Genomic DNA, 22,651 nt, shown 5'->3' with positions numbered 1-22,651 from the left:
AATTTTATAATATATATAAATATTTTAATGTTTTAATATAAATATAATATTTTTGGTGGCAAATTTTTTTTTTGCCCTTTGAAAATATTCATTTGTTTGTCTTCTGGCTTCTGTCTATATTAGTTAGGGTTCTTCAAGAAACAGATTCAATAGGTTATAGGTGTGTTTTATTTCATTTTGTTTTTTTTTTTAATTTTTATTTATTTTTTCAAGACAGGGTCTTGCCTTATCATTCACACTGGAATATAGTGGTGTGATCATAGCCTGTTACAGCCTCGAACACTTGGGCTTAAGCAATACTCCTGTCTCAGCCTTCCAAGTCACTGAGACTGCAGGCATGTGCCACCACACCTGGCTTATTTTATTTATATATATATGCTTTTATATAATACTTTATATATGTTATATTAAAATATATTTTATATTATTTAAAATATATTTTATATTATATATATACATATTCTTATCTGTAGTTTCATTCTTATTCGCAGTTTCAATTACCCATGGCTAACTACAGTCTGAAAATATTAAACGGAAAATTCAGTGATAAACAATTCATAAGTTTTGTGTACTATTCTAAGTAGCATGATGAAACCTTGCACCTATCCTGCTCCATCCAGCCCAGGACGTGAATCATCCCTTTGTCTGATTTATCCATGCTTTAGTCACTATCCACCCGTTAGTCACTTAGGCATCTGGGTTATAAGATCAACTGTAGCAATACTGCAGTGCTTGTGTTCAGGTAATGCTTATTTTACTTAATAATGGCCCAGAGTGCAAGAGTAGTGGTGGCATATTGTTACAGTTGTTCTATTTTATTATAAGTTGTTGCTGTTAATCTCTTACTGTGCCTTATTTCTAAATTAAATTTTACCATAGGGATGTTTGTATAGGAACGAAATATAGTTTATGTAGGCTTCAGTACCATCTTTGGTTTCAGGCATCTACTGGGAGTCTCAGAACATATTCCCCCCCTGCCCCAGATAAGGGGGTAGTACTGAAATTGTATTGAATATATGCTTATTATATTAAATATTAGTCATATATTGCATACATATTATATAGATTTATTTTAAGGAATTGATTCAGTCAGGGAGCCTAGCAGACTGGAGATCCAGGAAGGAACTCCAGTTCAAGTTCAAGGGTAGTCTGCTGGAGAATTCCCTCTTGCGTGGGGGAGGTCAGCCTTTTGTGCTATTCAGACCTTCAGTTGTATGGATGAAGCCCACCTACATTATGGAGGGCAACCTTGCTGCACTCAAGGTCCATTGATTTAAATGTAAATCTCATCCAAAAAAACCCTCACAGAAATATCCAGAATAACCTTTAACCAAATATGTGGACACTGTGATGTGGCCCAATGAAATTAACAATCACAAGTCTGCCCTTTGTCAGCTTGGCACCCATAGGCATCTCCTTAAGCCATTATTAATCTCCAAATAAAGACAATAACAAAGTCATACTTCTGCTTAGCATGAAAGAACTATCTTGCATGTAGATGAAAACACACTATTCCTTTCTCTAGAAGAGGAAGCAAATTATTTTGTTGATGTTTACCCTTCTTGCTATCCTGAAACTTAAATTCTCAAGTTTAAGAAAAAGGTAATACTTAAGTATTATGATCAGCTGTTAATCTAATTGTTTTCTTTGACGAAAATATTTTTGTATCCATTTTCTATTGATGCCTAGCAAAACATCCCCAAATTTCATATTTTAAAGCAACAGCCATCTAAAATTGGCTCACAGTTCTGTGAATATCAATCAGTGCTGGGTAGCTGTTTGGTTCCTCTACTGGTTCTTTTTTTTCTTTTGACAAAGTGTCTCACTCTGCCACCCAGGCTGGAGTGCAGTGGCACGATCTCCGGTCACTGTAACCTCTGCCTCCCAGGCTCAAGCAATTCTTCTGTCTCAGCCTTCTGAGTAGCTGTGATTACAGACGCACACCACTACTGCCTGGCTAATTTTTTAATTTTTAGTAGAGATGGAGTTTCACCATGTTGGCCAGGCTGGTCTCAAACTCCTAACCTCAAATGACCCACCTGCCTCAGCCTCCCAAAGTGGTGGGATTACAGGCATGAGCTGCCACGCCCGGCCCCTCTGCTGGTCTTGATTGGAGTCATTCATGCAACTGTAATCATCTAATGGTTCATCTGGGACTGAGATTGTCTCAAGCACATGTCTGGCAGTTGGTGTCACTTGTTGGTTGGGCCTCTCTCTTAATGTAAGGAAGTGAGCCAAAGCTTCTCACATTATGACAGCAGTGTTCCCATAGAGCCAAATGACAGCTGCAAGTTCTCTTGAGGTATCAACTTGGAAGACACATCATTACTTCTGCATGTTATTGATTTAAGCAAGTCACAGGGCCAGCCCAAATTAAAGGAATGGAGAAATAAACTTCACCTGTTGATAGGAGTGGCAGTGTCTCACTGTAAAAGGCATGTGTACAAGGATGGGATTTTATGTAGCTATCTTTGCAAACAATCTACCACAGTGTCTTTTTTCCTTTTGAGTGCTTAAAAAAATTGTTTTTAAATAATTATTTGGTTTTCAGAAATTTCACTATTGTGTATCTAGACACAGATTTTCTTTGTGTTTATCTGCTTGGGGGGTTTTAGGGCTTCTTGGATCTGTGGTTTGATGTTTTTCCTCAGTTTTGGAGAATTTTCAGCCTTTGTCTGTTCTTCAAATATTTCTTCTGTTCCATTTCTCCCTTTCCACTTTTCTGAAACTGGAGTTACATGTAGGTTAGATCATTTCATTGTATCCTTTATACCTCTTACCTTCTCTTTGGTATTTTTTAATACATCTTTTTGCTTCTCTCTGCTTCATTCTAGATACTTCCTTTTGACCTATTTTCCAGCCCACTAATTCTCTCTTCAGCTATATTTTATCTGTTCTTAAATTTATCCATTAAGATCTTTTTTCCAGATCTGCTATTACATATTTATACCATTCTTGACTAAAATTCTTAATGCTACAGGACTGTTCTTATTGTCTGTTTTTTACTGATTCTCATGTTGCCTTTTTATGGACTAGACACTGGAGTTTTAAAATTATGTGTAGAAATAACCTGAGACTTATGATACATTTTTCAAGAGAGGATTTATGTTTGTAACTTTGCCTAGGAGTCTTCAATCATTTTAATTCAGTTTCAGGGACTGGTTTGCTTTTAAGCAGGGCTGTAGTCCCTACAGGGGTGGTCAACTTCAGCTCACTACCTAATACACCTATTATGTGTGGAGTACTTTGCTAGATGTTGGGTAGGTCTTGTGAGCAGAGCAGACCTCTCTGGTCTGTATGGAGCACGGAGCTTGATTATAATTGACAGGTAAGTATATACATATACATATATACATATACATATACACACACACGCACATATATGTGCGTGTGTGTGTGTGTGTATGTATATGTGCGTGTGTGTGTGTGTATGTATATGTGTGTGTGTGTGTGTGTGTGTGTATATATATATATATCAGGCTGGGTGCAGTGGCTCACACTTGTAATCCCAGCACTTTGTGAAGCCAAGGCAGGTGGATCACTTGAGGTCAGGAGTTTGAGGCCAGTCTGGCCAACATGGTGAAACCCTGTCTCTTCTGAAAATACAAAAATTAGCCGGACATGGTGGCGGGTGCCTGTAATCCCAGCTACTTGGGAGGCTGAGGCATGATAATCACTCGAGCCCGGGAGATAAAAGTTGCAGTGAGCTGAGATTGTGCCACTGTAATCCAGCCTGGGTGACAGAGTGAGACTCCATCTCAAAAAAAAATATATATATATATATATATATATATATATATATCTTTATCTCTATATCTTATCTTAAATATACATATATATCTTTTAGATATAGATATTTATATAGCTAAGTAATTAATAAATTATATATTAAGTTCTATTTAAGCAATGACTAGGCTGCTATGGTTGTGAATGTTTGGAGTAGACAGAGGATAAGAATGGGTCTACCATAATTAGCAGGGACAGGTTTTGTTTAAGCTGAAAACTAAGAGGGCTTAGAACAGAAACTGCCAGGCAGAAGCAGTTACCAGTGTGAAGACTAGATGACAACCAAAAACGTATGTGGGAGGAGGGAGGGGAAGTTGTGTAGTAGGGAGTTGAGATTGATTTAGAATTGTATTAATGAGCTTCCCCCCAACCCCCATTTTTCTCCCTTTACCTTCAGAAAAATTAGTGATTTGACTACCAGTGAATCTAGGCTCCAGGTCTAGCTCTGTAGTTTTGGACTAGTTAACCTAATTCTTCATTCAAAACGAAACAGAAGGAGGGAGGAAAAAGAGAGCAAACATGCAATTGGGATGGGAAGTAAGGAAGAGAATACATGAGAAGAGAGACTATGTCAGGTTTCTTCGTATTCCTTTTTTATTTATAAAAGAAAAGATCGGATAAGAATATTCCATCTTATTTCTCTGTTTAAAAGAGAATAGGCCAGGCGCAGTGGCTCATGCGTGTAATCCCAGCACTTTGGGAGGCTGAGGCAGGCGGATCACAAGGTCAGGGGTTCGAGACCAGCCTGACCAACATGGTGAAAGCCTGTCTCTACTAAAATTACAAAAATTAGCCGGGCGTGCTGGCACATGCCTGTCATCCCAGCTACTTGGGAGGCTGAGGCAGGAGAATCGCTTGAACCTGGGAGGCAGAGGTTGCAGTGAGCCGAGATCATGCCACTGTACTCCAGTCTGGGCAGCAGAGCGAGACTCCTTCTCAAAAAAAAAAAAAATGATAATAATAATAAAATAAAATAAAATAAATGAAAGAGCAAATGAATCAAAATGAAGAGAAGCCATTTTATCTGCCTCCTGGATGAAGAGTTTCATTGATGAACCTGAAATGTTTTGGTTAACATGAGAAAGGAGGGTGAGAAGATGCCTGAGATGTGAGCTCCTTGAGGACAAGAGCTGCTTTCTCTCTCCAGCCTGGCACAAGACAAGGAACTTAGTTGAATGAATGAGCAAATAAGTGGTTCTCAGGTTTACCATTTATTTGCTTTATGTAAGTTCCAGAAACAGATTAAGAAATGATTTCCTCTCATAATATTACTACCCTAAACTTCTGGTCTGATCTATGGATTGTAGAGCTTAAATTTCCTCAAAGCCCAACAGAGATTGTTACACCAAGTAAATGGTATATTTCTCAGAGCCTTTTATTTTCTGTCTTTGGCCACAGACCTTAGGACTTAGGCTGATATCTGAGAAGGAAAAACTAGAACTTAGTAGAATCATACTTCCTGTATCTTAATTTTCCAACTCTTATATAAGGTTTGCTTTTTCTAGAGAGAGACTAATCTGGAATGAGAATGAAATCTCATCAGTAAAGGCAAAGCTTTAAGTGGGTCATCTGACTTTGCTTTTGTGCTCTACATTCACCCTGGTCATAAAAGGTCCTTTCATGAGTTTTCTAGGCTTTCATCACTGCCAGCCTCTCCACAGGCATTGTGAAAGTATTAAACTTCCTACCCTCCCCCATGCTTGTCTCATGGACTCTTTCGTAGAGTGCACACTGGACTGTGTTTAGCTCAGCAGGAACTCTTTGCAAACACTGAATACATGAACAATCCTCCTGAAAAGATAAGAGATTTCAGTATTGATTAGCGTCATAGCTGCAGAAGTTAGTGTCTGCCAGTATCTGATAAACAGGGTGACTTGCAGCCTAATTTTTGTGAAATTACTAGGCCAGAGTTTAAGAAGTGTTCATGTTAAAGTTACTTATATATAAAATTTGCCTATAGATAATTTCTGTCAATAGGAGGTTGATAAATGCTTCACATAACCTAGATACTCCTAATTAAATGTTTTTATTTCTTTTTTTCTAGGACACATGTTCAAAGAGCATAATTAACTTTTTAAAAGAAGCTAGTAAGTACTGAAATAGTTTTTTAAGTTTTTTTCTACAGAAATGGAGGAGAAAAGGAAACATGGAATTCTGAAGGGCTACTTAGCAAGCTGCTTATGGCATAATCTGGGGTGGGGGTGCATGGTAAAGGATTTGCATTTTACTGAGATCCATACATATCAAGGGAACTGTATGTAAAATTAGTCATATGTGTTGATTTTTCAAGGACTATAGTCCATCAACTACAATAGGCTCCAAAAAATTCTGGTGAAATTAGCTTCTTGGGGCCTTTCAGTTTACCCACTATGTTATTCCCACTGTAAATATTCTCAACTTTTGGGGTTTTAGCCACTTAAGTTTTTTATTTTCTCTAATGTCTCTAGTATCTGCCTTCCTTTCCTGTCAATGCTAAACTCTGTGGTTCAGCAGTTCATCCATTCTCTTTCCTCATTGCTTATAGCTTCATTACATTCATCTACCAAAACCTTAATTCTTTATGTTTGCCATACCATTAGTGCTTAGGCATTTTTTCAGAAAAGAATCCTGGAAAAATGGATCTTATCTCACCGGGGCCCTCAGGGCTGCTGGGCTGCCTGGTGTCAGCACTTCCCGCCATTTTCTATAGCACCAGTATTAGTCTTAATACTTTAAAAAACCATGTCCCGCTATCTCCCCCTCCTCTCTTAGCCTTTGATCTTGCTGCGTACCTCATGGGGAAATCTTTAAGATGTCAGATTTCAGTTCCCTCACTTTCTTATAATTTCTCCCACTTTTGCCTTTCTTACGTGCCTTCCCTTCCTTCCCATCTGATTCCTTATCAGCATTTACACAGATTAGTTCTTGCCTAACTTGACAGACCCTTTCTTGAGTGCAAATCAGTGGCTGTTTTTGCTAGGGTATAAAAATTCTGTATCTAGTCACCTTGACAAAGTTACCCTGTTATTTCCAATAACTTAACCTCATATAGAATCTTGTAGATTTTCCTTTTTTCTTTTTTTTTTAAGATGTTTTCTCACTTTGTCACCATGCCCAGCCTAAATTCTCGTAGGTTTTCTATGTAAACAGTCAGATTTTCTGCAAGTATTAGTCTCCTTTCTAATTCTTATAATTTTAATTTCTTTTTCTTTTTTAAAATTTTTTGTAGAGACAAGATTTTGCTATGTTGTCCAGACTGGTCTTGAACTCCTGGGCTCAAGCAATCCTCCCGTCTCAGCCTCCTAAAGTACCATTACAGTGGCTGAACCACTGTACGTGGCCAAATTTCTTTTCCTGTTGTGAAGGCAAAGACTTTTCTTACAATATTAAAAAGAAGTGATAGTAGATTACTTTATTTCTGATTTTCAGAAGAATGCTTTCAGTTTCTCTCTGTTGAAGATAATTGCATAGTGTTGTTTTTTTAAATAGTAACTGTTTTATCAGATTAAGGAAGGCTTCTTCTATTTCTATTTAAGAGGATATTTTTAAATCTTGAATTCATGTGTTTTTATCTAGTGTATTTTCTACATCAATTGAAATGGTCATATGAACTTTCTTTTTTAATATGGGTGAATTATATTTATAGATTTTATGTTAAAATATCCTTGTATATCTTGGATAAACTCAACTGGATCATGATTTATCTTTTTTATATGCTAGATTCAATTTGTTGATACTTTGGTATTATTTTTGAATATATTATATTGTGTAAAAGTGAGCTTGTGATACTCTTTCTTGTAATGTTTTTGTCCAGTTTTGGTGCCTGGTTTTGCTCTCTCCTTAGAATGAGCTGGGAACTAGTCACCTTGTTTTCTCACCTATAATACCATCTGGGTCCAGTGTTTTTCATGGGGGACAAATTTGAACTTGTGGTCAACCTCTTTAATTGTAAGAATATTCAGGTCTTTTGTTCTTCCTGGGCTACTTTTTTATTCTTTCTCTAGAGATGCGTTCATTTCTCTTAGTTTTATTTGCGTATAGTTGTAGATAATCTCAGGTTTTTTCTGCTACTTCTGTAATTATTTCCACTTTTGATTTGTAATGTTAGCTTGTGGGCTGGGCGTCATGTCTCACGCCTGTAATCCCAGCACTTTGGGAGGTCAAAGCGGGAGGATCACAAGGTCAGGAGATCGAGACCATCCTGGCTAGCACGGTAAAACCCCGTCTCTACTAAAAATACAAAAAAAAAAAAAATAAGCTGAGCGTAGTGGCAGGCACCTGTAGTCCCAGCTACTCGGAAGGCTGAGGCAGGAGAATGGCGTGAAGCCAGGAGGCAGAGTTTGCAGTGAGCCGAGATCGCACCACTGTACTCCAGCCTGGGCGACAGAGCGAAACTGTCTCAAAAAAAAAAAAAAAAAAATTAACTTGTGTCTTCTCTTTTTACCTGTTTGTTAATTTATCAAATAACTATTTTTGGCTTTGTTTCATTTTTATTATACAATAAAAATGAAATTCTTTTCATTGTATTTCTTTTCATTGATTATTCCTATAATTCTTAAACAACTTTATAATTGACGTAACAATAACCTGTACACATTTAAAGTGTAAAATTTATTACGTTTTGTCCCATGTATAGAGCAGGAAAGTATCACCACAACAAGAGTGTGAACATACAATCTGTCCCCAAAGTTTTCTTGTGCCTTTTGTAATCACTGCCTCTTGCCCCTGCCCACTCCTTCATCCCCAAGCAACCATTGGTCTGTTTTCTGCCACTATAGATTAGATTGTATTTTCTAGAGTTTTATACAAGTGAAATCACATAGTATAGTAATAACCATGTGTTTGTTTGTTTGTTTGTTTCTTTTTTTTTTTTTTTTTTTTTGAGATTGAGTCTTGCTCTGTCACTCAGGCTAAAGCACAGTGGGGTGATCTTGGCTTACTGCAAGCTTCGCCTCCTGGGTTCACACCATTCTCCTGCCTCTGCCTCCTGAGTAGCTGGGACTCTAGGCACACCTGCCACCACGCCCAGCTAATTTTTGTATTTTTAGTAGAGACGGGGTTTCACCATGTTAGCCAAGATGGTCTCGATCTCCTGACCTTGTGATCCACCCACCTCAGCCTCCCAAAGTGTTGGGATTACAGGCGTGAGCCACCGCTCCTGGCAACTGTGTGTTTCTTTTTTTTTTTTGAGACGGAGTCTCGCTCTGCCGCCCAGGCTGGAGTGCAGTGGCCGGATCTCAGCTCGCTGCAAGCTCCGCCTCCCGGGTTCATGCCATTCTCCTGCCTCAGCCTCCCGAGTAGCTGGGACTACAGGCGCCCGCCACGTCACCCAGCTAGTTTTTTTTTTGTATTTTTTAGTAGAGACGGGGTTTCACAGTGTTAGCCAGGATGGTCTCCATCTCCTGACCTCGTGATCCGCCCGTCTCGGCCTCCCAAAGTGCTGGGATTACAGGCTTGAGCCACCGCACCCGGCCCAACTGTGTGTTTCTGATCCTTTGTCAGGGCTAGCCAATTCCTAGAGACAGTGAATAACTCACTCATACTCTAGCTGCCTCCTTTATATGGCTCTCATAGGACTTTGACACCTCTCTATTATCCATCTGCCCTGTTCATTTCAAGATCAGATACCAGGAAACTAAGGACATCCCTATGCTGCAAAACTCACTGAAATTATTCAAACTAGCCAGCCCTAAACATGCTTACCCTGCCTTGTCCATTCCTTCCACTGAAACCACGTAAAGGCTCTTGCCCATGTTTTCATCCCATTCTGTTGGCCTCCTGACTGACCCTAGTACTTCCTCATGTGGCCCCTGCATGGCATGGTGTGTGCCTTCCTCTTCGGAACTGCGAGTAACTATCTTGTCAGTGGCAATCACCTCCTAATCTGTTGGCCTCATCATACTTGAATAACAATGAAATCTATGTTTTAAGGTCAGGCGCAGTGGTTCACACCTGTAATCCCAGCACTTTGGGAGGCCGAGGCAGGCGGATCACGGGGTCAAGAGATCGAGACCTTCCTGGCCATCATAGTGAAATGCTGTCTCTACTAAAAGTACAAAAATTAGCTGGGCATGGTGGCACATGCCTGTAATTACAGCTACTTGGGAGACTGAGGCAGGGAATCACTTGAACCCGGGAAGCGGAGGTTGCGGTGAGCCAAGATCGTGCCACTGCACTCCAGCCTGGTGACAGAGCGAGACTCCATCTCAAAAAAAAGAAAAACTGTCAAATGATATTCCAAAGTGGTTGTACCATTTTATATTTGCACCAAAAATGTCTGAGGGTACTGATTGCTCCATATCCTTGACAGCACTTGGTATAGCTGTTGTTTTAATTTTGGTCACTTTAGTGGGCATATGCTGATATTTTATGTTTTACTTTTTATTTCCCTAATGATTAATAGTTTGCAGCATCTTTCATGTGCTTATTTCCCTTCCATATATCTTATTTGATAAAAATATCTGTTCAAATATTTTGCCCATTATTTTGTTGGGATACTTATTTTCTTACTGTTGAGCTTTGAGAGTTCTTTATATATCTGGATACTAATCCTTTGTCAGATATATTTTTTGCAAAATTTTCTCCCAGCCTGTGATTTGCCTTTTTGTTCTCCTGTCTTTAAAAAAAAAAAAAATTGTAGTTAAATATACACATAATACGAAATTTAACATTTTAACTCTTTTTAAGTATACTGTTTTGTGGTATTAAGCATAGTCACATTGTTGTGCAACCATCATTGCCATCCATCTCTGGAACTTTTTCATCCTCCCTAACTGAAATTCTCTACACATTTAAACACTAACTTCTCATTCCTCCTTAACCCAGCCCTTGGCAACCATCATTCTGTTTTCCTTCTCTATGAGTTTGACTGCGCTAAGTACTTCATATAAGTGGAACCATACAATATTTTAATTTTGTGACTGGCTTATTAGTATAATGTCTTCAAGTTTCATGTGGTAGCATGTGTCAGAACTTCCTTCCTTTTTAAGGCTAACATTCCATCGTATGTATATGCCACATTTTATTTATCCATTCATCTGTTGATGGACACTTAAGTTGCTTCCTCCTTTTGGCTATTGTGAATAATGCCACTATGAATGTTGGTGTATAAATATCTATTCGAGTTCCTGCTTTCGATTCTTTTGGGTATGTTCCCAAAAGTAGAATTCCTGGGTCGTATGTTAATACTTTTAGTTTTTTGAGGAATTGCCATACTGATTTCTACAGTAGTGGTACCATTTACATTCCAACCAGCAATGTTCAGGGTTCCAATTTGTTAACATTCTCGCCAACCCTTGTTGTTTTCTGGATTTTGGGGGGGGGGGGGGGGGGGGGGGTTTTTTTTATTTATTTATTTATTTATTTATTTATTTATTTGAGGCAGAGTCTCACTCTGTCACCCAGGCTGAAGTATAGTGGCGCGATCTCGGCTCACTACAACCTCTACCTCCCGGGTTCAAGCGATTCTCCTGCCCCAGCCTCCCGAGTAGCTGGGACTACAGGCGCGCATCACCACGCCTGCCTAATTTTTTGTACTTTTAGTAGAGGCGGGGTTTCACCGTGTTAGTTAGGGCTAGGATTATAGGCGTGAGCCACTATGCCCGACCTTTTTTTTTTAAACAATAGCCATCTTGATGGGTATGAAATAGGTTTTTTGGTGTTTCTTTTTTTTTTGAGACAGAATCTTGCTGTGTCACCCAGGCTGGAGTGTAGTGGCGCAGTCTTGGATCACTGCAACATCTGCCTCCTGGGTTCAAGCAATTCTCCTGCCTCAGCCTCCCAAGCAGCTAGGACTACAGGCGCCCGCTACCACACCCAGCTCGTTTTTGTATTTTTAGTAGAGATGGAGTTTCACTATGTTGACCAGGCTGGTCTTGAATTCCTGACCTCACACTCCATCTGCCTCAGCCTCCCAAAGTGTTGGGATTACAGGGATGAGCCACCATGCCCGGCTGGGTTTTATTTATTTATTTTTTTTAAGAGACAAGGTCTTTCTCTGTCACCCAAGGTGTAAGTGACACCAGTCATAGCTCACTGTAACCTGAAACTCCTGGACCCAAGCAATCCTCCTGCCTCAGCCTTCCATGTAGCTAGATCTACAGGTGCATGCCACCATACCCTGCTAACTTTTTGTTTGTTTTGAGACAGAGTTTTGCTCTTGTTACCCAGGCTGGAGTGCAATGGCATGATCTTGGCTCTCTACAACTGCAACCTCCTCTTCCTGGGTTCCAGTGATTCTCCTCCCTTGGCCTCCCAAGTAGCTGGGATTACAGGCGCCCGCCACTTCGCCTGGCTAATTTTTTATATTTTTAGTAGAGATGGGGTTTCACCATGTTAGCCAGACTGGGCTCGAACTCCTGACCTCAGGTGATCTACCCACCTCGGCCTCCCAAAGTGCTGGGATTACAGGCATGTGCCACCACACCTGGCCCCTAGCTAACTTTTAAATGTGTTTTGTAGAGATGAGGTCTTACTGTGTTGGCCAGACTGGTCTTGAAATTCTAAGCTCAAGTCATCCTCTCACCTCAGCCTCCCAAAGTGCTAGGATTACAGGTATGAGCCTCCACACCTGGCCCCTTTGCCCATTGTAGTAATTAGGTTGTTTTTGTTGTTGAGTTGTAGGAGCTCTTTATATCTTCTGGATTTCGGTTCCTTATCAGATATGTGATTGGCACACATTTTTTTTCCATCCATGGATTGCTTTTTCATTCTATTATAGTATTCACAGAAGTGTTTAATATTGATGAGGTCCTACTTAATCTGTGTTTTGTTTTGTTGCTTGTGCTTTTGGTGTTATATCCAAGAAATTGTTGCCAAATCCAATGTTGTGAAACTTTGCCCTCTGTTTCCTTCTGAGTTGTATAGTTTTAAGACTTAAATTTAGGTTTTCAACCCATTTTTAATTTTTGCATGTGGTATAAGGGAAGGGTCCAGTGTTACTGTTTCGCATGTAGATATACAGTTTTCCGAGTACCATTTGATGAAAAGGCTGTCCGTTGAATTGCTTTTGCAACTTTTATTTGGGCATATTTATGTGAGTCTGTTTGGTTCTAAATTTTGCTCCATTGATCTATGTGTCTGTTCCTCTGCTAATACTGTCTTAAATATGGTAGCTATATAGTAAGCCTTAATACTGAGTAGATAGATTTCTCCCATTTTATTGTTCTTTTTCAAAATTGTCACTGGTTTGTTTTTATTTTTTACTTTATGCAGATAACCTATACTATACTTTGGTTTCATGTATCAAGTAGTTTGTTCCAAGTTGTGCTTTAAGCAGAACAAATAAATTTTCCTATTGTTCTTTGTGTTCATCTGCAATATAAACCTATACCAAATTCTATTTTGTGTGTGTGTTTGTTGTAGTAATCTGACTGACTTTCTTACCTCCAGACTCATGTCTTTCAAGGTCCCCAACTGAATCTTGTTTTAGGTGGAACTTAGAAGCAGTAGAACTTTAGAATCTATTTCACAGCCTTACTAGTCTAGTTTCATTCTCTATATAATGTCGTCTATGGAAGTGAGCTGCCCTCCAGTGCCTTAGTTTCACTAATATTGGGGAAGGTCTCTTCTCTTTGTTTTGGACTTCTCTATCACATTGCCTTTCTCCAGAGAAGACCTATAATGAAAGTTGGTATCTGGTGTTCTAGGACTTCTTCAGAAGCTTGCCAGTTTTTCAAGCTGATTTCTGTCACTGGCAGCTCTTCAGAGTGCTGTTCCTACTCCACCCTCCCCTGGTGGTATGTATCAAGTTTTCTACTCATCAGCACCCACCTACTCCTGCCTACTTGTTTCTCAGATATCTGCTGCCTGGCTAGCTCATTGCTGCTTTTTGTCACTCTTAGAGCTGTCTTCTTCCCTTTTTTGGCTTTCTGCCTGACTTCCAGGGCAGCTACTCTGTCATTGCCTGTCTGCCGTTCTGTCCTTTTTCTCACCACCCCCAACAGGTACAACATGTACTCTAATAACACACATTCTCAATGTTCAAATTAACCTCATCACTTTCCCCACCACATTCCCCAAAACTGGTCATCCTCCAGCTTATAGCATTGAAGGTCACTGAAGTTAGACATCTGGGCCTTGCTTACCTCCAACATCTCATTAGCCTTCGATTCTACCCCTACAAATTCTCTTCTCAGTCTCCTTTAGATATTCCTGCCCTGCTGTGAGATCCATCTGGTTTGTTGTCTAGATTACTTCTGAAAGCTTCAGTCAGTGACCCTCCTTACTTCAGACCCCACTAGTTGATCCTTCACTCTGCCATCAATCATTGTTTCTAAAATCTAAATTGTTCCATTTAACCTCGCTGTGATGAAACCTTTAGTAGTTCTCCAGTGTGTTCTGTGGTAATTTAAAACTTTCATTGTGATGTCCAGGCCCCTTCATGATCTGATCGCTGCCTCCTCCAGCCTCATTGTGTGCATTTCCCTGCCCCACCCTATCCTCACCCACCCTGGTCTTTCATGTCTTCCATTTTTACATTCATTTAGCAGATATTTGTTGAAGCCCCACATGATGCCCTTACCTAGGTCTTTGTTGTTCCCAGGACCAAACAGGCTTTTTTAAGCTCCCAAGTCATCTCAGTTTGAAAGACTATGTCTGACCCTTGTCTTGGCCAATTACTCTTTATCCTTCCAAGTTGAATGATTGTCCCACTGCACTCCAGCCAGAGTGAGAGAGCAAGACCCTATCTCAGTAAATAAAACTAAATAAATAAATGAGCCATAGTTTATTTAATCACATCTCTCTCCCCCATTGATAGACATTAAGGGTATTTCCAGTTTTCTTCTCTTGAAAACCGTGCTACATTGAATAACCTTGTACATGGGTCACTTTGAAAGTATGGATATGTATCTGTGGAATAAGTTTCCAGAAGTGGAATTGTGTCAGAGGGGTTGTGCATTTGTAATTCTGATGAATATTTATAGATTATATGAGAGTACCTGTTTACCCAAACTCTTGCCAGTGCAGCATTGTCAAAGTTTTTTATGTTTGCTAGTGTGATAGATAAAAATGGTATCTCCCAGCATTGCTTTCTCTGATCATCAATGAGGTTGGGCATCTTTTCATACATTTAAGAGAACTGTATGGTTTTTTTGTGTGTGAGTTATGTTTCATATCGTTCACCCATTTTTCTTTTAGACTGTTGGTCCTTTTTTTCTTAATCTGTAAACTCTTTATGTATTAGGGAAATTGGTCTTTGTGAATGAGTTGCAAATATGTTTAAAAAGGTCATTCTTTAATGTGGAAGCAGCTGTTTTAGTGGAATTGTGGAAAAAGAAGCCAGATTTCTATGGAGACAACCCTTTCTAGAGATTTGGCTATGAAGCAGAGTAGAGACATGATAGCTGGAGGATTGATGTAGATGCAAAGAACTTTTTAATCTTCTTTGAAAACTTAATTGTGTTAAAAACTGGTATGAAAGGGAGGGTTAAAGCTAGAGATGGTGGTAGAAAAAAATGCAGGGTTCCTAAAGGACTGAGATTCTTGGGTGGAATTTCAGGGAAGGGGAAAATTTCTGGATATAGTGACTGGTGAGTTAAGGGTGTCAGTCCAATGGCTTTTATTTTCTTGGAAGTGTAGGCAAGGCCAACAACCAAATGTGTGGGAGGAGATGGTTAGAGGGGAAAGGAGGTTTGAAGTAATCGCTATGGATAATTGGAGAGAGCTAAGGAAAGACAGAAAGACTGCAGAAAGTGCTTAGGGTTCCACTGAAGCAGAAATAGTGATTTGTAGTGATACAACCCTTATGAGTTGTTTGATTTTTTTTTTTTTTTTTTTTTTTTTTTAAGCAGCATTTGGCAGTCCAAGTATAGGGCTGACAGTTTGGGATTTTTCTTTCTATGTTGGTGTAAAAGAACAGTGTCGCAAGGGAAGTTAGGACAAAAGAATGATTGAACTGACACCAGGTTTTCTTGATTTGGTAGAGAAGGAAATAAAGATAGAGCAGAGATATTGAAAAGAATTAGAGAGGAGTTCAAGAGACTGAAGGCCTGGGTGAGGTCAGAGAGCAGGTGTAGTAGGCATAACAGACAGAACTACAAGGATAGAAAGTGTGGTTTGGAGAGTGGGAAGGCAAGATTTATTCAGTATGGGGGCTTTTCTGGGTAATGACAGAATCTGGAGTACAGCCATTGTCATGAGTGGCCCAAGTATAGTAGAGAGATAGGGTCTTTGGAGTTAAGGAAGTCAAGGAACTGAGAGGCTGGCCTAGATGTGGATTTTGGTTGTCATCCATGAGGATATTGAAGTCATCCAGGAGAATAGCAAGCCTAGGGCACAGGAAGAAAACTGAGACACTTACAGTGTCTTCAGTGAAAGGAAAGCACAAGGCAAAAAACTTTCAAAAACAGGGACTGTTAGGCTGGGTGCAGTGGCTCACACCTGTAATCCCCGCACTTTGGGAGGCCAAAGCAGGTGGATCACTTGAGGTCAGGAGTTCAAGACCAGCCTGGCCTACATGGTGAAACCCCATCTCTACTTTTGTTCTTTTCCCTTGTTCTTGTATTACCTTTCTGGAAAGGAATTTTTATTATAGGCTAATTGTTATTCCCACCAGTATTTGAGTCCTTTTCATATGACTCTTGCCAGCACTGGATATTTCATATGATTGGTCTCTTCTGTGAGCACCACTCACTCACTGGAGATTGCACCGCTGTACTCCAGCCTGGGCGACAGAGCGAGACTCCGTCTCAAAAAAGAAAATAGAGTTCCTAAATACTCCCTGCCCCCAACACCTGCACAGCCTCCTCATTATCCACATCCTGCACCACTGTGGTACCTTTGTTGCAACTGATGGACCAATATTGACTCCTCATTATCACTCAAGCTTTGGTGTTGTGCATTCTGTAGATTTGGATAAATGTATAATGACATGTGTCTACCATTGTACTATCATACAGAAGAGTTTGACTGCCCTGACAATCCTCTGCTCCACCTACTTACTCCTCTCTCCTTTTCGTAGCCCCACAACCACTGATTTTTTTTTTTTTTTTTTTTGAGACGGAGTGTTGCTCTCTGTTGTCCCCCAGGCCAGAGTGCAGTGGCGCGATCTCAGCTCACTGCAAGCTCCACCTCCTGGGTTCATGCCATTCTCCTGCCTCAGCCTCCCGAGTAGCTGGGATTACAGGCGCCTGCCACCACGCCCAGATAATTTTTTGTATTTTTTAGTGGAGACAGGGTTTCATCATGTTAGCCAGGATGGTCTTGATCTCCTGACCTCGTGATCCTCCTGTCTCGGCCTCCCAAAGTGCTGGGATTACAGGCATGAGCCACCCACTGTGCCTGGCCCTTTTTAAAAAAAAAAAAAAAAAAAAAAAAAAAAAAAACCAAGGTCTTGCTCTGTCACCCAAGTCTGAGTGCAGTGATGCAATCACTCCTCACTGCAGCCTCGACCTCCCAGGCTCAAGTGATCCTCCCACTTCAACCTCCTAAGTAGCTGAGACTACACGCACACACTACCATGCCCAGCTAATTTTTGTATTTTTTATAGAAACATGGTCCTGCTATGTTGCCCAGGCTGGTCTTGAACTCCTGAGCTCAAGTAATTTGCCTGCCTTGGCCTCTCAAGGTTTTGGGATTACAGGCATGAGTCACCACACCTAGACTTTTTTTTTCCTTTTTTTTTTTAACCAGTGATCTTGTACTGTCTCCGTGGTTTTTCACATTGGTTTCTTTTGCTTAGTAATATGTGTTTAAGTTTCTTCTATGTATTTTCATGTTTTTAGCTTCTTTCTTTTTAGCAGTGAGTAATATTTCATTGTCTGGATGTGCCATCACTTATTTATCCATTCACCTACTGAAGGATATTTTGATTGCTCCCAGTTGTGGCAATTATAAATAAAGTTGCTGTAAACGTCCATGTGCAGGGTTTTTTAAATGGCATAAGTTTTCATCTCATTTGGGTAAATACCAAGGAGCACAATTGCTGGATCATATGTTAAGAGTATATTTATTTTTTTGAGAACTACCAAACTGCCTTCCAAAGTGGATGTACCATTTTACATTCCCACAAGCAGTGAATGAGAGTTCCTACTGCTCCATATTCTTACAAACATGTAGTATTCTCAAATATTTTGGATTTTAAAACCAAAATCCATTTTAATAGATGTGTAGTGGTATCCTGTTTTAATTTGCAATTCCCTAATGTCTTGATGTTCTATGTCTTTTCAGATGCTTGTTTGCCGTACTGTGTATCTTCTTCGGTGAGATGTCTGTTCAGGTCTTTTGCCTATTTTTAATCTAGTTGTTAGTTTTCTTGTTGAGTTTAAGAATTCTCTGTCCTTTGTCAGATGTATCTTTTGCAAACATTTTCTCCTAGTCTGTGGCTTGTCCTCTCATTCTCTTGGCATTGTCTTTCACAGAGTAGACATTTGATATTTTAATAAAGTCCAGACTCTCAGTTATGTTCTCATGGATCATGCCTTTGATGTTATATCTAAAAAGTTCTCACCATACCCAAAGTCATCTAGATTTTCTCCTGTTATCTTCTTGGCATTTTGTAGTCTTATGATTGATATTTAGGTCTGTGATTCATTTTTAGTTAATTTTTGTGAAAGATATAAGGTCTGATATGGATTAATTTTTCTGTATGTAGCTGTCCAGTTCGTGTTATTTGTTGAAAAGACTATCTTGCTCCGTTTTATTGTCTTTGCTCCTTTGTCAGTTGACTATATTTATGTGGGTCTGTTTATGATCTTTGTTCTGTTCCATTGATCTATTTGTCTTGTCTTTTGCTAATACCACACTGTCTTAATTACTATAGCTTTAAAGTAAGTCTTGAAGTCCAATAGTATTAATCTTTGACTCTTCTTTAATATTGAGTTGCCCCTTCATAATCTTAATGTTTCTCCATGTAAACTTTAGAATCAGCCTTTTTATATTCACGAAATAACTTGCTGAGATTTTGATTGATATTGCAGTGAATCCATAGACTTATTTGGGAAAAACTGACATCTTGACAATATTGAGTCTTCCTATCCATAAACATTGTTTGTGATGGGCTTCTTTATGTTTAGAAGCTTTTGTTTTTTCTGCTGTGAGATATTCTACTTCTACCTTTATGATTTCTTACATTGCCTTTTATACTTAGAAACTTTTTCCTCATCCTGAGTTCACATATTCATTTATTTTCTTTTAAAATGTGTTTTTCAAACATTTAGTTTCTAAACCTATGTGGAATTTATTTTGGTATATGGAATGAGATGGTGGTCTAATTCCCTCCCCTCAAATATGTAGTTATTTTTCCCAAAACCATTTTCTATTGATTTATCAAGAATAGACATGTATACATATATAATAGTCAGCCTTCCACTTGTTTTTTGACCCTTGTGAAGGAAATTGTTTGAGTTTCCAATTTTGGATCAGGCTCAGGTAGTAATTGAGCTGGTTTCTGCCAGAGATCAATGTTAATTCACTATCCAGATCTTCCACAGAGTTATAAAAATGTAAGTTTTATGAAAATCTAACAGTATATCACTGGTTTAATGATCACAGCCTAGGAAGAACGGGGAAATGGTCAAAATCTCATGTGGGTGCACCTGAAGGCCACTGTTAAATCCATCTCCCTGCTAGGCACCGCTGCTGGCACCAGGGGCAGACTCCTGGGGTGTATATGAACCACCTACATCTCCCTCTCTTCCTCTGTACCCCTAAGATTTTCATGTGTCCCTTAAGGATGTATGTCCTCCTTCCCTTGGAGAGTCACTACCATATTGAACACTTCAGACTGTGAGTCCTGTGAAGATGGGGCTTGTGAGTGTATTGCTCCCCAGTTATTTCTCTAGCATTAGCTCAGTATAGGGCATAAAAATCTGAATGGATGAACAAACCACTATTACTGGTGGGACTGTGCTACTATCTTACGTGGCTTGAGGTGGCATAAAGGTTGAGAACAGCTATATAATGTGTTCCTTGAAGGGCAGCAGTACATCAGTGCAGTCAGCCTACCTTCTCCATACTTCTCACTCTGAAAACTGTAAAGCTGCACCTAGCAATCAACTTGGGATCTTTAAAAGGGACCGCTCCCTAGCTCTCACCCACAAAGCTGCAGTCTAGCACAGGTGACTTTTTTTAAAAAAGTTTTTTGGGCCAGACGCGATGGCTCACACCTGTAATCCCAGCAGTTTGGGAGGCTGAGGTGGGCAGGTCACCTGAGGTCGGGAATGTGAGACCATCCTGACCAACATGGAGAAACCCCATCTCTACTAAAAATACAAGCAAATTCACCGGTCATGGTGGCACATGCCTGTAATCTCAGCTACTTGGGAGGCTGAGGCAGGAGAAATCGCTTGAACCCAGGTGGCGGAGGTTGCAGTGAGCCAAGATCACACCATTGCACTCCAGCTCAGGCAATAGTGCAAGACTCCATCTCAAAAAAAATTAAAAAGGAGTCCTATTAAGACTTATTTTTATTTTTACGGGTTGGATATCTCTAATCCCAAAATATGAAATGCTCCAAAATTTGAAACTTTTTGAGCACAGACATGATGCTCAAAAGAAATGCTCACTGGGACATTTTGGATTCAAAATTTGGATTAGGGACTGGGTGTGGGGGCTCACACCTATAATCATAGCACTTTGGGAGGTTGAGGCAGGAGGATCAATTGAACCCAAGAGTTTGAGAGCAGCCTAGGCAACATAGTGAGACTCTGTCTCTACAGAAAATTTTAAAAATTAGCCAGGCATGGTGATACATGCCTGTAGTCCTAGCTACTCAGGAGGCTAAGGCAGAAGAATCACTTGAGTCCAGGAGGTAGAGGCTGCACTGAACTATGATCATACTACTGTCTCCATCTTGGGCAACAGAGCAAGACCCTATCTCTTTAAAAAAAAAAAAATCTGAAACACTGCTAGTCCTTAACCGTTTTAGATAAGCGATAGTCAATCTTTATAAAGACTCAGTTAGTTATTGGATATCTGAGGAAGCATGCATATCAGGATCCCAAAAGATCATTGGTTTAGCCACACATTTTAATAGCTTGGAAATCCAGAATACTCTTCTGGTGACCAGCTCAGACATAGTCATGATAATATAGGACCTCATCTAACATGGCTCCCTGTTTTCCAGATAAGCATGGATTCCTGGTTCACTCTTGTTCTGCTTGGCAGTGGTCTGATATGTGTCAGTGCCAACAATGCTACCACAGGTAAATTGTAATTTGATAAGGCTGCTATTTGAAATGAAATTTTGCTTTCACATTTAATGAGCCAAATTTGAAAACCAAGATAGTATTTGAAGAAAGGAATATAAAAATTTTATTCGAAGTGATGGTAAAATAGATGTCTTCAGAAATCTTGGAATTGTATTGAATGCTCAGCATTGTTTTTCATACATATAACTGCTTTAAATAAATCAAAGAGATTATGTGTTATTTCCTGAAAAGTAAAATAAACTGTTGACATTTACAACTCTGTATATGGTTTCTGAGGAACTAAGTGAAGAATCTTATGTCTTTCTCCCTTAAACCGTAGTCCTTTGGAGGAGGTAGGAAAGGTCCAGCATTAAATAAAAACATAGCGGGTGGGTGGGGTATTGGGGGGTTGGTCTTTGCTTGGTCTCCATATGTTTGAGAGTTTATTAAGGCTTGCTGCTTTGTGTCTCACAACTTTTTAGCCTCACATTCTTCATGTGATACTTCCTTGTTTTTTGGTGTTTGTAGTTGTACCTTCTGTAGGAATTACAAGATTAATTAACTCATCAACGGCAGAACCAGTTAAAGAAGAGGCCAAAACTTCAAATCCAACTTCTTCACTAACTTCTCTTTCTGTGGCACCAACATTCAGCCCAAATATAACTCTGGGACCCACCTATTTAACTACTGTCAATTCTTCAGACTCTGACAATGGGACCACAAGAACAGCACGCACCAATTCTATAGGCACTACAATTTCACCAAATGAAACGTGGCTTCCAGATAACCAGTTCACGGATGCCAGAACAGAACCCTGGGAGGGGAATTCTAGCACTGCAGCAACCACTCCAGAAGCTTTCCCTCCTTCAGGTACTAGAGATGATTCTCTTTATTCTTTTGCTCTTTGAGTTTATTCATCCTTTTATTACCTTGTTTGTGTTTCCTAGCCTTAAAATTTCTTCAAGTAAGTAAAATTGTTCAAGTGAAGTAATGAAACCTATATTTGGAATTTTTAGGCATATCTGGTTAGCATGAGTGAAGAGGAAAGAAGAAAGATTCTGGAGAATATCATTCTGCTAGGTGGGATCCTGGTTAGATTGAGAGGACTTAAATGTGTTTAAAGGTAGAGAAGAAGGCTTAAAAAGAGAAAGAGAGGAGCTCATTGACTATGCAAGAGACTGAAGATGAAAAGACACAGAGAATGAGTAATAAGATTAGGTTTGAAAAGGGAGGGATCCATGGAGATGATGGAAAGGAGAATGGATATTGATGTCCATGACAATTAGGTATGGCGTGGGAGGCCAGTGGCTAGGGGAGTCATTAGAGAGGCTCTGGGAAATGGTTACATTGCAGTGCCAGTTGTTCAGGGCCTCAGGTTGAAGCAATAGTCCCAAGGATAAAATCAGAGACGTGGGTCTGAGACCAGGACAGGTAAGACAAGTTTCTGACCTCTTTGAACCTTAGGTACCTTGTCTGTAAAAGAGGATTAGAGAGACCCTCAAAGGGCTTCTGTGAGGAGTAAATGTAACTGTCATCCCTTTTCTAGCAAAAATCACTCTTTCCTCATCTGTGTTCCCCAGCCTTTTGGCTCTGATTTCTTCCCAGTTAGATAGTGAGTACCCCTAAGCAGAATCACATCTCGCTCATGGGGATCATTCAGGAACTGCTTGCTCAGTTGATTCTCATTTATTACTACAGATGATATCTTTTATTATGCCTTATAACTCAGACCCTTCACTTGCCAGCTTTTCTCCATA

The 22,651-nt window shown here is 39.7% G+C and overlaps 1 protein-coding gene across 10 annotated transcripts in view; it reads left to right on the top strand.

Moving 5' to 3' along the window:
* PTPRA (protein tyrosine phosphatase receptor type A) overlaps positions 1–22,651 on the top strand; it is a 148,515-nt gene that overhangs the window by 70,444 nt on the left and 55,420 nt on the right. For 3 of the 10 annotated variants that reach the window (XM_026455217.1, XM_026455220.1, XM_026455216.1), the window contains 3 exons: positions 5,831–5,873; positions 20,831–20,909; positions 21,423–21,764. In XM_026455217.1, coding sequence (XP_026311002.1) covers positions 20,837–20,909; positions 21,423–21,764 — 415 coding nt within the window. In that variant the 5' untranslated portion in view covers positions 5,831–5,873; positions 20,831–20,836. Of the gene's footprint in view, positions 1–5,830; positions 5,874–13,412; positions 13,503–17,934; positions 17,984–20,830; positions 20,910–21,422; positions 21,765–22,651 lie in introns of those variants that run through there. The other 7 variants (XM_026455212.1, XM_026455211.1, XM_026455219.1 and 4 more) reach the window with 5 other exon arrangements.

Source organism: Piliocolobus tephrosceles, chromosome 20 (genome assembly GCF_002776525.5).
Source record: "Piliocolobus tephrosceles isolate RC106 chromosome 20, ASM277652v3, whole genome shotgun sequence".
In the NCBI taxonomy this organism is placed as follows: domain Eukaryota; kingdom Metazoa; phylum Chordata; class Mammalia; order Primates; family Cercopithecidae; genus Piliocolobus; species Piliocolobus tephrosceles.
The sequence above is the reverse complement of the archived record's forward strand: the minus strand, read 5'-3'. Positions and strand labels throughout refer to the sequence as shown.